Source organism: Carassius auratus, chromosome 39, assembly GCF_003368295.1.
Source record: "Carassius auratus strain Wakin chromosome 39, ASM336829v1, whole genome shotgun sequence".
NCBI lineage: Eukaryota > Metazoa > Chordata > Actinopteri > Cypriniformes > Cyprinidae > Carassius > Carassius auratus.
In genome coordinates this window covers 11,739,296-11,754,130 of record NC_039281.1, presented here as the reverse complement: position 1 = coordinate 11,754,130, position 14,835 = coordinate 11,739,296, and the positions used below count along the sequence as shown (strand labels likewise).

Genomic DNA, 14,835 nt, shown 5'->3' with positions numbered 1-14,835 from the left:
TTAAATGTTAAGTGTCTGACTCAGACATTGCCGACCAATGCGTTGGCCACACGAGCCCTCGGGGGCACCTGCTGATTCCACCAGCTGGATCACAGCAGAGATTCTCAAGTTTTGGCAGTTATCCCAACATCCTCCTGTCATCGGCTTCTAGCTACAGACAATATCTAACCTCTCACACTCAAATGGATGCCAGTCAAACCTTTACTGGCACAATCAAGCTAAATCACAAGGGGCTCTTTTAACTCAGTCCCTTCTCTTGTGAGAAGTTCATGTGCTATACACTATGCACAGTTATTTTACCATAGTGGGGAACATGTAGACTCAACACAGTCCACAATCAGGAATGGCCTGTGCCACATCTGGATTGTGAAACACTCAAAGTTTTAGCAGCATAAGATTGAAAATAGCAGTTGTTCAAGTATGTCGTGCACACCTCTGACCCATTACTCAAAACTACATTTGGAGCAGCTATCAACATGATTTTGCAACACGATGGCTTTGATATACCGACCACGTTCATTCCATTAACTTCGATGCAGCCATCTTCATTATAAAGTGGAGACCAGTTTTTGTATTTTGTAGTCATTTTTTAACATAAGATTATTATATATACTGCACTACTATATAATAGTGTTCAAACGTTTGTGGCCAGTAATATCAGCAAGAACACATTAATACTTTTATTCAGTATAGGTACACATTAAATTGATCAAAAGTGACTTTAGACTCATCAACATGTTAAAAGTGTATCAACTTAAAAATACATTTTTTGAGTAGCAAAGCAGCATATTAGAACAATTTCTGAAGGATCATGTGACACTGAAGACCGGTGTAATGATGCTGAAATTGCAGCTTTGAATTCAAATAAAATAAAAATAAAATAAAACCTGTTATTTTAAATTGTAATAATAGGTTACAGTATTACTGTTTTTTCCTGTATTTTTGATTATTAAATGCAGCAGCATTGTTGAGCATACTTATTGGAAAAACAAAAAACTAAATCTTACTGACCCCAAACTTTTATTATATATTTTATTATATATAGTTGTTGTTTCAAAAGCTTTAGCGTTTATGCTTACCTCTTCTGGTCACTCTTAGATACTCAATTCGAGTACTAGCCATTTTGTATTAGGAGCTTGATATATCAATGAAATTATACTCCTAAAGCACATGGGAGCAATTTAAGCAGTTATCTGAGGCTTTAGAAACCACATTTATATATTTACTCATAATTGCTTTTTTGTTATAATTAATAAAAATGTATAGAACTAACGTTATTATAAAAATGGTCTAAAATAAACTTGAATACAAAACAATAGTTAGCAGTTCCCTGTATAGTTTAGAATAATTTAGAAAAAATAAAGTGTACATTACCAGTTTTTACGAACTAAGCTTGCATTTATTTGATCCAAAATACAGTAAAAGCAGTAATATTGTGAACTATTTTTACTATTTAAAATAACTGCTTTCTATTTGAATAGAATTTTAAAATGTTATTTATTCCTTCTATTTCAAAACTGAATTTTTAGCATCATTACTCCAATCACATGATCCTTCAGATATCATGCTCATATTCAGATTTGCTGCTCAAAAAAAGTGATTTTTATTATCATGTTGAAAACAGCTGAGTAGAATCGTTTCAGGTTTCTTTGATGAAAAGAATGTTCAGAAGAGCAGCATTTATCTGAAATAGAAATCTTTTGTAACATTATAAATAACATCACTTTTGATCAATTTAAATAATCTTTGTTAAATAAAAGTATAAATTTATATAATTCCCTTTTTTTTAATACCAGGTTGGAGTTACAGTATACACTGAATTCTGTCATGGACCTCCTTACTTAGCCTTAGCCACCCCATGTATAAAACTCTAGCTCCGCCACTGAACACAGGAGCCGTAATGTAACCATTAAATTGTTCTTCTGAGGACATCTATTTCAAGACATCCATAATAGAATCTCCAACAGGATACGCATCAGCAAAATCCATAGCTTTCAAAGGGAATGCAATTACTGTTATCACATTATGCATATAAAAGCATCCAGAACAAAAAGTTCTGTGTTCTGTGGAAAAATATTCCATTTAGCGTAATCTTTTTGCTTTATTTTCATGGTGTTTTCTGATTATGCTCTTAAATTTAAAATTAAACTAACAACACTAAAATAATTACAAATACTGATTTTATCTTTTTTTAACACACACACACACACACACACACACACACACACACACACACACACACACACACACACACATATATATATATATATATATATATATATATATATTTTTTTTTTTTTTTTAAGTCTTAAAGCCATCTAAACTGTATGCTTGCATAATAAGCCTGACTATGTGGCTTGCATTTATTTTAATGAATATATCTGCAAATCTAAATAATCTTTGCATAAAAAGAGAGCATAAAGCTGCTTTGAAGACAGCAAATTATAGCTTCTAAAACGTGTACCCTTCCGGCTTTTGAATAATTCGTAACTGATAAACAGACTAATAAATGTTAAGACTGAATCCATTTATGCCTTCACTTCTGTCTTAGCTCTTGTCTACTGGTTTAATCGGCAGCAGCTGTTTTTTTTTTTTTTCTCCGTCTTGGCACTTGAGCACTACTCATGGCGATGAATGACATGACTTCATCTCTGACTTCTGGTAAAGGCTTTTAGTCCAATCCTTACACAGAAGTCTGACAAATCTGACTATAAATAAGCCGTCAAAACAGAACAACATGATCACCATAGCACCATGCATGTACAAACAGTACAAGTGTGTATTTTAACTTAGCTTGTGTTTAAAAACAGCATGGAATCAAAACTGACCCAATTTCAACTCTTGAAATTATTCATTCAAATATCTCATTTTCAGTTCCAAGTCATAAGAGCATTACTCGAAACATAAGCATGAATCAGTAATATCATAGCTTAGCAAACATAATCCAATCAAATACTAATCAATACAATCAAGTCCCACGTGTGCTGTCTTCAGAAATATGTTGTTATAAATGTAAATGCTGCAAAATGTTGAACTCACATGCTGCAGATATGCATGCTCAGCCTACTAGCATTTTACATTAATTATTTTTGCATAAACTGGTGTTTTGGAGCCTTTGTGTTTACTGCTTGTCCTCTTGGAGTGTTTCCATGGTGGAGCTATTTATTTGATGACTGCATTGATATATAGATGTCTTAGGAAATGAATGTGACCTATTGGCTAGGCTGTCCCTGGCATTTCCCAGACAGAATGATTCCTAATGTCCTGACAGATAAATAAATGACTAGTGTGAGCCCTGCTCATGAATATAAATGTGGAACTGTGTCTATTTCTTAGGCCAGTGTCCAGCTCCCTTCTCCTCCAGCTGTTCTGTCGCCACAAGTCTGCACCCTTGAAATCCAATATCATAATCTTTTTCTCATTTACTGCTGACAACCTTTGATTTACCAAAGTCCAGTGGTGTCATAGGCAAAAGTGTCCGCTGTGTTTTAAACCAGATTTATTGGCTGTGGTGTCTGAAGATTTATTTTGAGGATGAATTCTGGGTCTGGTTTTAATGGAACACAACATGGGGCAATCCTGCTTGGCTTAATGTTTTATTAAAGGCTAAAGGTGACTATTTATTAACCTTAAATTATACTGTACTGATGATACCGTGCATGATACTTTGTTGCATATTACTTGTTTATTTGTTTACTTGTCTATGTTTATTAGAATATTGACACTGTTTTTTAACCTTGAAATTAATTGGGCTTTTTAAGCTTCAAAAATGACAATACATCTCTATAAAAGTAGCAAATTTGAGAACTTTTTGAAGAAGAGGTTGTCAGTGTTGTTATTTTAATGTGAAATGAAAACTATTAAAATAAGTAATGTGATAAAGCTGCAATAGAAAAAAAAAATAGATGAAAACCTTAAAAAAATAAAACTAAAAAAAATCCTAAAAATTTGAAATGTTGCCTTCGCAACTAGCGGAAATAATATGTTTAAGTTAAACTGCTAAAATTATTAAATAAACTGAAATGAAATAAATTAAAGGGTGCATCGGATGCCCATTTTCCACAAGTTGATATTATTTTTTAGGGTCTTAATGAAAAGTCTGTAACATAGTTTTGTTAAAATTAAAAAAAAAATGTTTACCCTGTCAAAAACAGCTCTTTTCAGAGAAAACAGTTTGGTAGCATTTTCCTTTAAATGTTAATGAGCTCTGCTGACCCCGCCCGTCTCTTCCAGACGCTTTCAGAGAGACTGTTTACTTTAGCCGCATTCATCGTGTAACTTGCTAATTAGCACATTATTAGGAAATATTTATATATATATATATATATATTTATATATATTAAACCTTACTTTATACTCACTCTTTCTGTTGGTTAAGCTGGATCATGAATTATAGACACATTTAGCTAGATCGGGTTGCATTCCCTTCAGAAACAAACATAATCCACTGCATCTTCAGCAGCTCAGATGTCGGGAGTAAATGAAGACTGCTATGTTCATTATTACATATCTACATCTGCTCCAGCGGTGAAACTATGGCCGAAACTCTTGGATTGTTTGTTGTGTTTTCTTTCCCCATGTGCTCTGTGTGACCTAGCTTCTGCCTCTCGTTCATTATGTCAGTTGGTTCAGGTGTGTCTAGTTAATTATCTTCATTTGCCAGCTTACTTAAATTGTGTTCTGTGCACTGTTTTCTGTCTGTTATTGTTGCTATTACCCTGTGTGTTAGAGCCTCTTCTTTATTTGGATTACCATTAAAAGGATTCGTTGTTATAATCTTCATCTCCCTAAGAAATAGTCAAGAGACAATGAGCATATTCTTAGAATATAAGTCTGATGGACTTCTTTTATGATGCTTTCATGGTGCTTTTCTATCATTTTTGGTCACCCTTGACATTCATTACATGGGAAAAGAGCAGCATGAATGCCTAACCTTATGAGTTCTATGAAAGAAAGAAAGGTTTGTAATGGCATGAATGGGAGTAAATGAGAAATTTCATTCATTCTTTTAAAATGTAACCTAATACAGAAGTTTAGAATAGCAAATTTGAAGGCCTCTCTCTTGTCATGACCTATGAACGCACAGCACAGCACATACCACTATCAAATGATGGTCTCAGGTGAAGCACACTTTGTGGGTTGAGCGATGGGTGGTCTACGTGTCACAAGTGCACACGTGCCTGCCGTGGCTCTCTGAAAGCGAGACATGCATCTCCCACATAAGCACATGCTCACGGTGTCTCCTATCTGACATTTATGCAGCACTTTGCCTCTGCAAATGAGTTAAGTAATATAATAATGAGATTAAATGACAGTGTTCCTATCATAGACCATGCCTGAGATATTCAGTTGTGCTAAAACAAGTCAGATATTTTCAGAGTAGAGTCACATGGGCTGTTAATCCATCACTAAAAAATGAGTAATCTAGGTCAAACTAAACAGTGGTTTAAATTATTACAATAGCCCCCCTATGAGTGTGTGACTGCTGTTTATTGCTGGCAACAAACTCAAAGAGATGTTAAGCTCTGACACACCAAAAGTGGTCATGATCTGAGAATGCGTGCGGATGTATGGTGTGTATTTTGATACCGTGCTGCGTGTTTCTGAGCTGAAACGCCAGGCTTGTATCACCTTTCACTCTTGGGCCTCATATCCCAAGAGGGATGTTAACCAGTCACATTAGATGCTAGCATGCTGGCGTGACAGGGAGAGATGGGACTCCTGTACCACGCTACATGCACTCATACATATTCTACACATGGATAAATCAATTTTTTACTTGCCAAGGAGTAAGGGTTGCTGATTCTTACTGATATGTCTTTCAGGACTGTGTGACATCAAGACACCACTAGAAGGAGAGATCTTCAACATGAACACAGGTAAGTTCAAATCAGTTTGTCTTTAGCTGGAATGATGTTTTTAAAAGAAGTCCCTTATGCTGACCAAGGCTGCATTTATTTAACAGTAAAACAGTTATATTGGGAAATATTATTGCAATTTAAAATAACAGTTTTTTATTGAAATATAGTTGAAAAAGTAGATTATTTCTATGAGCAATGCTGAATTTTCAGCATTACTCCAGTCTTCAGTGTCACATGATCATTCAGAAATCATTCTAATATGCTGATTTACTGCTAAAGAAACAGTTCTCTTTTTTATGAATTGTTTAAACCGATTGGGCAGCTTATTATTTTTGTGAAAACCCATAATACATTATTTTTCAGAATGCTTTGATGAATAGCAAGAACAGTATTCAATTTAAATGGAAATCTTTTCTAACATTATAGTCCTCAATATTACTTTCGATCAACTTAATGCATTCTTCCTAAAAGTATTTATATATATGTGCATTATCAGTAATTTTGTCTTGCTTTTGTGCTCTCAAAAATCTAAAGAAAAATGAGAAGAAATTCCCAACAGCACCAGCACAACAACACATACAAAATACCAAAGTAAACAAATGACCTAAAATTGGTTGAAAATGTGTCTCTCACTTCACGCAGGCTCAACAGGACTTGTTTTTGTGGGGCAGAGCATGTGATTTTGTATGCATCTCAGGGATTCTGAGAAAAGCTGTGCAGGGGGTGTTCTTAGTTCTTGGCTGACCTTTCTATGAGAACTGTCTTTTCAGAATCTGACAAAGATTCTGGCATCCAAACTGCCTTTTTGACATCCAGAGGTATAGCTGTCAAAGAAAAGGAAACCCATCAGACCGTGCTACTGCTAACACCCCACCCCGTCAATCCATGAAGTAGTCTCATGGTGTTTTCACTTTTAGGTTCTGCTTTCTTTGTGGCAAGCTTGGATGCAAGGACGCTTACAGCTAATACAAAATAAGATTTCTGCTTTAGATGTGATGGTAATTTATTTCTATTCTGAATAGATATACTGTTCTATTATTTTGATACTCTGCAATATTCACTACTATTCAAAAGTCTCTTTTTGATAATTAGAAGTGTAAAAAGAACATAATTTTAATTAGAAATTACATTTTTGTAACAATGTAAACTATATTTAATGTATCCTTACTTAATAAAAATATTTTTTTATAACAATAATAAAATAAATAATCTTACTGACCCCAGAAAACAGTTACCAGGGAAAAAATATCAGTGAATTTTAAAAGTGATTTCCAAATCATGTAAAAAGTTAATTTCTAAAGTCAATACACTATACATTTTTGTTTATTCCAAGTTTCATTTCATCTGTTAGAAATTGCCATTTTTGAGCGCAGTCTCCAGTAATAACTATTTACAGGAAAATTGAAATGGAAAGGCATTCATGGAAAAATCATAGACATGTATTGGTCAAAAGGTGTGGGAACCCTGCACAGACACACAGAAAAGAAATGTTTAGTCAGTCCACGATACATCCACCCATTCAGCATGCCCAGATACAGTACACCAAGCATGTGCATCACACAAAAAATCCATCCTGGCATGTGAAATAATTTTGTAATCTATATTGTTGTGTTGCTAAGAACATTTCACATTGCTCTGCTTGCTGAGTTATCTTGCTGTGCAGCAGTACTGATGCATGTACATTTGTGTTGCATGTGCTGCTGCGCTTTTCACAGACAGTGGAGGACATGTCCGCAAAAGTGCCACGCTTTCACTCACTCTAACCCCCATGAAGAGAATCCAGAGCTCACCAAACCTATACACACTCACAGGTATTCAGTACCAGATCACACTCATATTCATATTCATGTTTGCCTGTTTATTATAAGCATTATACATGAGCAGTGGAGCTGAAGACATTGCTGCTGGTGTTTAATGTGACGATGTGGAGAGCACTCATTCCACATCTGTGTTCTGTCTTATGCATCTTATGTCCTACAGCCTCCCGCCCTCACTGTCTTTTTCTCATATCTCCTGTACTCTTGCTCACGTCTCATTCTTGTGCTCACAGCTCCTTAAGGAATGTCTGAGAGCTTTGGCTCTCCTTTCCTTTGTTTAAAGGGAAAGAGCAGCTCATAGCTGCCAGATTGTTGCCATAGTAGTGCACTTCCATGGCAACAGTTGTATACTTCAGCAGCCCCCCCCCCCACATCTCTCTCGGCACAGTTTACTCTGGGGTGACCCTTTTAGTTTGAGCAGTGTCATGGACTATAACCTCAGCCACACATATTCTCCATTGTTTAATTAGTCTGCGAGCGGTCGAGGAGCTGCAGGAGCGAGATAACTCAAACTCATTCAGGACAGTCCGCTGTTCATTTAGAAATAACCCTTAATGAGCAAGGGTCATTACATCAAATTATACACAAAACAAATCAAAGGAATAGTTCTTCTTTTTTTTGCCATTGTAAAATATTAAGGGGAACCTCCTTTATATATAAATCTGTCTTATATATTGTCAATCTGTCATACATTTTTCTGTCTTGCATTCATTGGTTGTTTTAAAAGCTGAAGCAGTGGTTTGAATAAATTAAGGATGTTATTTATGCACACATAGTCCACTAAAAACATCAATCACTAATGAGTGAATATCTTCTACCTCCTTTTTCTTTTCTTATTTTAACCCATGCAGACTCTGAATCACAATCTAAAGATTCAGGTAAGCAGCCTTTATTATTATTATTTATTTTATATTATTATTAATTATTTATTTAACATTTTTACAAATAAAAACATGATTAGGAAAAATATATCTGTTCTTGCGAGTTTTCTCAAAATTCTTCATTCTCAATAATCAACAGTAGCAATCCGTGGTCAAATATTTTGGATATGAAACACTCTGAAGTGTTTTGTTTGTCTCCTGTCAGATTTGTGGAGGCCCGGCAGCAGCGTCAGTGATGTCCTGAGAAATGGTGACGTGTGCTCTTCTTCTCTGGAAGCTAAAGGCTACAAAAGTGTCAGGCCCATCTTTCAGGATAAAAAGTCTCCCACACCAGTACGTTTTGCTGGGTTTACTTCACTCATCGGTTTTTCTCATCCTAACTGTTGCTAGAGGTTTTCCTTCCTCAGGAAATGTCTGAGTTTTATATATATAATTTATATATGTATGTATGTATTAAGTTCAAGCATTAAACCCTATCAGGGCTCCAGACTGCGACCAATTTCGTTAATGGTACACTCAGTCAGTCTCTGTTTTTGTTTAACAAATCCACGCAACTCATGTAAACTGTGCAGCACTCAAGAGTATAGAGCCTGGTTTATACTCGCCGTATCAGCAGGAGCAAAAATTACTTGAATATTAAGGAAACGATTGATGGCTTCCTAGCTAAAGTAAAGTAAAAGTGCTTCTTAAACCAGAGAAGGTGAACATGTTGGTATTCTTGTCGGGGAAAAACATGCAAGCACTATCACCAGCAGCAAGTTTAGTTTTACTTTTCTTTTTTTTTTTTTTTTTTGAAAAGTTGTTATCTTTACTGTTTACCTCTCATTACGCTATGAGGCTCTCTTTTATTTTATGTTATTTTTTTATTTGATTCCTCAGTGTTTGCTAAACGTTTTTGTAATTTCTAAGTCAGTATATAACACTGCATGTGGTGTATGCCATGCCTCATCTTATTTGAATCCATCTTCTGTTTTAGTCTTAAAAGGGGAAACGGACAACTTTTTTTTTTTTTTTAAATGTGACTGATCGTGATTGTGATTGTGAAAGTGAAAGTACCCAAAGCCTGGCTTATTTTTCAGTTCATTTCAAGATTATTTATATAGCGATTTTTACAAAGCAACTTTACAGAAAATTACGTTTCTACAATATTTAGTAGTAGCTTGTGAGTGGTGACTGTCAGTTTGTGCACATACGACAGGATTTTTCTGAAAAATGGTAGATGGTAAATGGACTGCATTTATATAGCGCTTTCAACAGACCACATGGCCATCCAAAGCGCTTTACAAGTTGCCTCACATTCACCCATTCACACAACCATTCAAACACCGACGGCGGTGTCAGCCATGCAAGGCGCCATCCAGCTCGTCGGGAGCAGCTGGGGTTAGGTGTCTTGCTCAAGGACACCTCGACACTTGGTCAGGTGGAGCCGGGGATCGAACCACCAACCTTTCGGTTTGTAGACAACCTACATGAACCACTGAGCCACTGCCGCCCAATGTATATTATAACATAACAAAAGAGGAACTCCTGTTCACAAAATTCAAATCACAAATAATACTATTGATGAAAAAGAGCGGGTTGAATGTTAACCACTTTCTATAAACTATAAACTATGATAAAAGTTAATTAGATTAGATTAGATTAGATTAGATTCAACTTTATTGTCATTATGCAGAGTACAAGTACAGAGCTAATGAAATGCAGTTAGCATCTAACCAGAAGTGCAAGAATATAGTGTTATATATATACATAAAAGTGCAGAGTAAGTAAAGCTTATACAGAATGTACAGTGGAGTTGCTATATACAATATTGATCAGAGTATATACAGAATATAAATATTAATGTAATGTAGGGATTGTATGTACATTATGAACAGAGCAAAGAATGATTATATATACATTATGAATAGCAGGAACTTGAGAACAGTAATAATAAATACAGTTGAATGAGTGTGCAAAAGTATTGTTTAACAATTATATGCGAAATAACAGTAGTGCAATTATATTTTTTGTAGAATAGTTTACTGTGCTTGTACAGTAACAGCTTTAGACAGTTTATAGTGTAATGGATTTAACCATGTGCAGTCTGTGCAAAATATGAGTAGTGCAATACATGTATGTAAAGTACTGTGACCAGTGCAGTAAAAGAGCAGGTGCAGGTTAGATTGGTGGTGTGGCGTTCAGGAGTGTCACAGCCTCAGGAAAGAAGCTCTTCCTGAGCCTACTTGTTCGAGAGCGTAGGCTTCTGTAACGCCTGCCGGATGGAAGGAGGGTGAAAAGTCCATGGTTTGGGTGAGAGACATCCTTGATGATGTTTCTTGCCCTGCCCAGACAGCGCTTCTGGTAAATGTTCTCGATGGATGTTAACTGGGTGCCGGTGATCCGTTGAGCAGTTTTCACCACCCGCTGGAGTGCTTTGCGGTCAGATGCGGAGCAATTGCTGTACCACACTGAGATGCAGTTTGTGAGTATGCTCTCAATGGTACAGCGGTAGAATTCAGAAAGGATCCTAGGACTGAGGTGAACTTTCTTAAGGCTCCGTAAGAAGTAAAGGCGCTGCTGAGCCTTTTTGACCAGGGTGGAGGTGTTTAGGGACCAGGTGAGATCATCTGAGATGTGGATGCCAAGGAACTTGAAACTCGACACACGCTCCACTACAGCTCCGTTGATGTAGATGGGTGTGTGTGCATGATTCCTAGTCCGCCTGAAGTCCACAATGATCTCCTTAGTCTTCTGGGTGTTTAGTTCCAGGTTGTTGGTGGCACACCACTCAGCCAGGTGCTGCACCTCATCCCTGTAGGCTGACTCGTCGTCATCCTTGATCAGACCTACCACCGTGGTGTCATCTGCGAATTTGATTATGGTGTTGGAGCCATAAACAGGAACACAGTCATTGGTGAATAGGGAGTACAGGAGAGGGCTAAGTACGCAGCCTTGTGGCACTCCAGTGTTCAGGGTTATGATGGAGGAGGAGAGGTTATCTAACTTAACAGACTGAGGTCTGTTAGTCAGAAAATCTAGAATCCAATTGCAGATGGGTGTGCTGATTCCAAGATGGCTGAGCTTGGAGATCAGCTTGGAGGGGATTACTGTATTAAATGCAGAACTGAAATCTATGAACAGCATTCTCACGTGTGTGTTCTGACTGTCCAGGTGGGTGAGGGCAGAGTGAAGTGCCGTTGAGATGGCGTCCTCTGTTGACCTATTGTTGCGATAGGCAAATTGGAAAGGGTCTAATGTAGCAGGGAGACAGGATTTTAAGTGGGATGCGACCAGTTTCTCAAAGCACTTGGCAATGATGGGGGTGAGTGCAACAGGACGGAAGTCGTTAGGGACCGAGGCAGTGGAATGCTTCGGTACAGGCACGATGGTGGAGGTTTTGAAGCAAGTGGGGACAGTTGTTTGGGCCAGGGACAGATTGAAAATGTCTGTGAAGACCTCAGCCAGCTGCTCCGCACAGGCTTTAAGCACACGACCAGGTATTCCGTCAGGGCCAGCTGCTTTCCGTCCATTCACTTTACGCAGAGTGGAGTAAACATCTGATGTGGAGAGTGTGAGAGGCAGTTCACTGGGTTGATGCTCAGTTTTGAGTGAGATCTCCTTATTATTTTTATCAAAGCGAGCATAAAAGTGATTGAGCTCGTCTGGGAGGGAGGCAGAGCTGGAGGGGGGCACAGAGTTAGGTGGTTTGTAATCGGTGATAGATTGTATGCCTTGCCACATACGCCGGGGGTCTGAAGAATTGAAGTGTTCTTCAATCCTTTGTTTATGTGTGAGTTTGGCCTGGCAGATACCCTTCCTCAGGTTGGCTCTGGCTGAGCTGTAAGCCTCCTGGTCTCCAGACCTGAAGGCTGCATCTCTTGCTTTGAGCAGGAGGCGAACCTCTCTGTTCATCCAGGGCTTCTGATTGGGGAAAATTTTTATTTTTTTGAGTGTGGTCACTCTGCTTACACATCTGTTGATGTGCTCCAGGACAGAATTTGTGTAAGTGTCAATGTTAATCTGAGAGTTTATGGTGGCCTGGGCAGCAAACTCACTCCAGTCTGTGTGCTGGAACTGATGTTGAAGAGTGGAGTCTGCACCTTCCAGCCAGATTTTAACAGTCCTTATTGTAGGTTTCACACATTTGATGACCGGGGTATACTTGGGGAGCAGGAACAAAGAGAGGTGGTCTGACTGACCCAGATGGGGGAGGGGTGTGACTTTGTAGGCATCAGTCACATTAGTATAAACGTGGTCCAGTGTTTTATGTCCCCTTGTAGTGCAGGAGACATTTTGATGAAATTTAGGGAGAAAACATCTTAAAGTGCAGTGATTGAAGTCCCCAGCAACAATAAAGGCTCCATCCGGGTGCAGGGTTTGTAATTTGCTAATAGCAGCACAAAGTTCTTTCATAGCCACGTTAGCATTAGCGTCCGGAGGTACATAAACTGCAGCTGCAACAATGCAAGTAAATTCACGTGGTAGATAGAATGGCCTGCACTTGATAATCAGGAACTCCAGATCAGCAGAGCAGTAGGTATCAACAATGACAGAGTCTTTACACCATGATTTGTTAACATAAATGCATACTCCACCACCTTTGTTTTTACCAGAGGTTGCTGCTACTCTGTCAGCCCTGAAGAAAGAGCGTCCATCCATATGTACCACGCTGTTTGGGACATCGTTGCAGAGCCATGTTTCAGTGAAAAACATAACATTACAGTCCATAAGCCATTTCTGTGTGAGGGTCCAGATCTTTAGTTCATCCATCTTGTTCATCAGAGACCGTACATTGGCAAGGAAGATGCTGGGCAGAGTTGGTCGATGTGGATTTAGCCTTAGCTTAGCACGCAGCCCTCCACGCTTTCCTCGTCTTTGTTTACGGTCTCGACGCCGACGCCGAGAACTTCCGGTCGGTACGAGTGATCCGCTTGTCCGCGGTGATCTCAGTAGCTCCGGCGGGAGTTCGCTGAAGTCGAAAGGATAATCTAAAACTATGTTGGAACACCGTTTGTTGATGTCCAAAAGTGACTGTTTAGTATAGATGTAGTTCGCATAACTGAATCGCGCGAACACGAGTGAAATAACCAGGTAGATTAACACTAATTTCCGAAATCTGGTAAGACGCTGAGCCTCGCGATGTGATCGCGCCGCCATCTTGATCTTGATCATTGATTCATGCTTAATCAGCATGAATCAATGAATCCTATGTTGTAGCGGAAAAAAAAAAAACATAAATAAAAATATTGCGACCAAATCATTTGCAAAAGAGTGACCAGTGAGTCTGGAGCCCTGCTGTTACCCAAGTTAATGTGAAAAATAAAAATACAAAATGAACATTTAAAAAAGAAAGTAAATACAAGTTTAATAATAAATTATAGGAACAAAACACACACAAAAACACACACACACACAAAAAATATTTATATAAATTAGTCAAATATATTTATTTATAAATTATTGAATTTACTTAATGAATATAATGAAATAAATAAACCATATCGAGAAAAATATTTCTGTTTCCTTTCCAGTTGCGGATAATTTCTGAATTCTAATATTATTTAATCTACTTTCTCACTTGTACTTTCATTTGTAGTGTTTGTGTTCTTCATTGAGAAACGTTCCAGTTGTGCCTGTCCTAACTTTAACACTAAACTCTTAATCTCAGAGAGTTTATTCCTCAAGGCAACCATGTCCACACCCTGTTATTCAATGAGATCAACAGTATCTGAGCCGTGCTCTAACATCCCAATGCCAACTCTCCTCAATCAGGCACAAGAGCATAGTGCCCACTCCAACACACTGCTGTCCACAGAGGACCAAACCTCATGCTCTTCACAAGCAGAGCAGAGCTACTCACACCCTCCATCCTGGGAGCTGGAGAGACATGTAGCTTCCGTCTCCATCCGCATTAACCCTAGGCCTCAGATATCAGGACGGCGCACCCAGACACTGTCTTTGAGACCCCCTACCCCTCCTAAAAGGATGGACCTTTCGGATAGCCGCTCATTCCCCTGCCCTCCACTGCCACCTACATCCCCTCCAGTGGTATATGTCACGGATTTCCTAACCATATATGCATAAGCTTAATAACAACCTGTCCTACACCATGCTGTACCTTAGCAAACATAACTAATCCCGTTCTCCATTTTGTTGATCAATATTTAGGTTCATGTCATTGTAAAATTAGATCTTTCCTTTTTAATTATTATTATGCTCAAATGCAACACTGGGATATCATTTTGATCTCATCTCTGTAATACCTCTTTCCTCTCATCACTACTTCTCTCACTC

General features: G+C 38.0%; 1 protein-coding gene across 1 annotated transcript in view; it reads left to right on the top strand.

Moving 5' to 3' along the window:
* Window positions 1-5,806: 5,806 nt before the first annotated feature.
* Window positions 5,807-14,835, top strand: part of LOC113058038 (sorbin and SH3 domain-containing protein 2-like) — a gene marked incomplete at its 5' end in the record, with an annotated part of 34,141 nt that continues 25,112 nt past the window's right edge. The window contains 5 exons of the mRNA XM_026225700.1: window positions 5,807-5,879; window positions 7,577-7,672; window positions 8,530-8,556; window positions 8,765-8,892; window positions 14,314-14,589. Of these exons, the coding sequence (XP_026081485.1) occupies window positions 5,807-5,879; window positions 7,577-7,672; window positions 8,530-8,556; window positions 8,765-8,892; window positions 14,314-14,589 (600 nt within the window). The remainder of the gene's footprint in view (window positions 5,880-7,576; window positions 7,673-8,529; window positions 8,557-8,764; window positions 8,893-14,313; window positions 14,590-14,835) is intronic.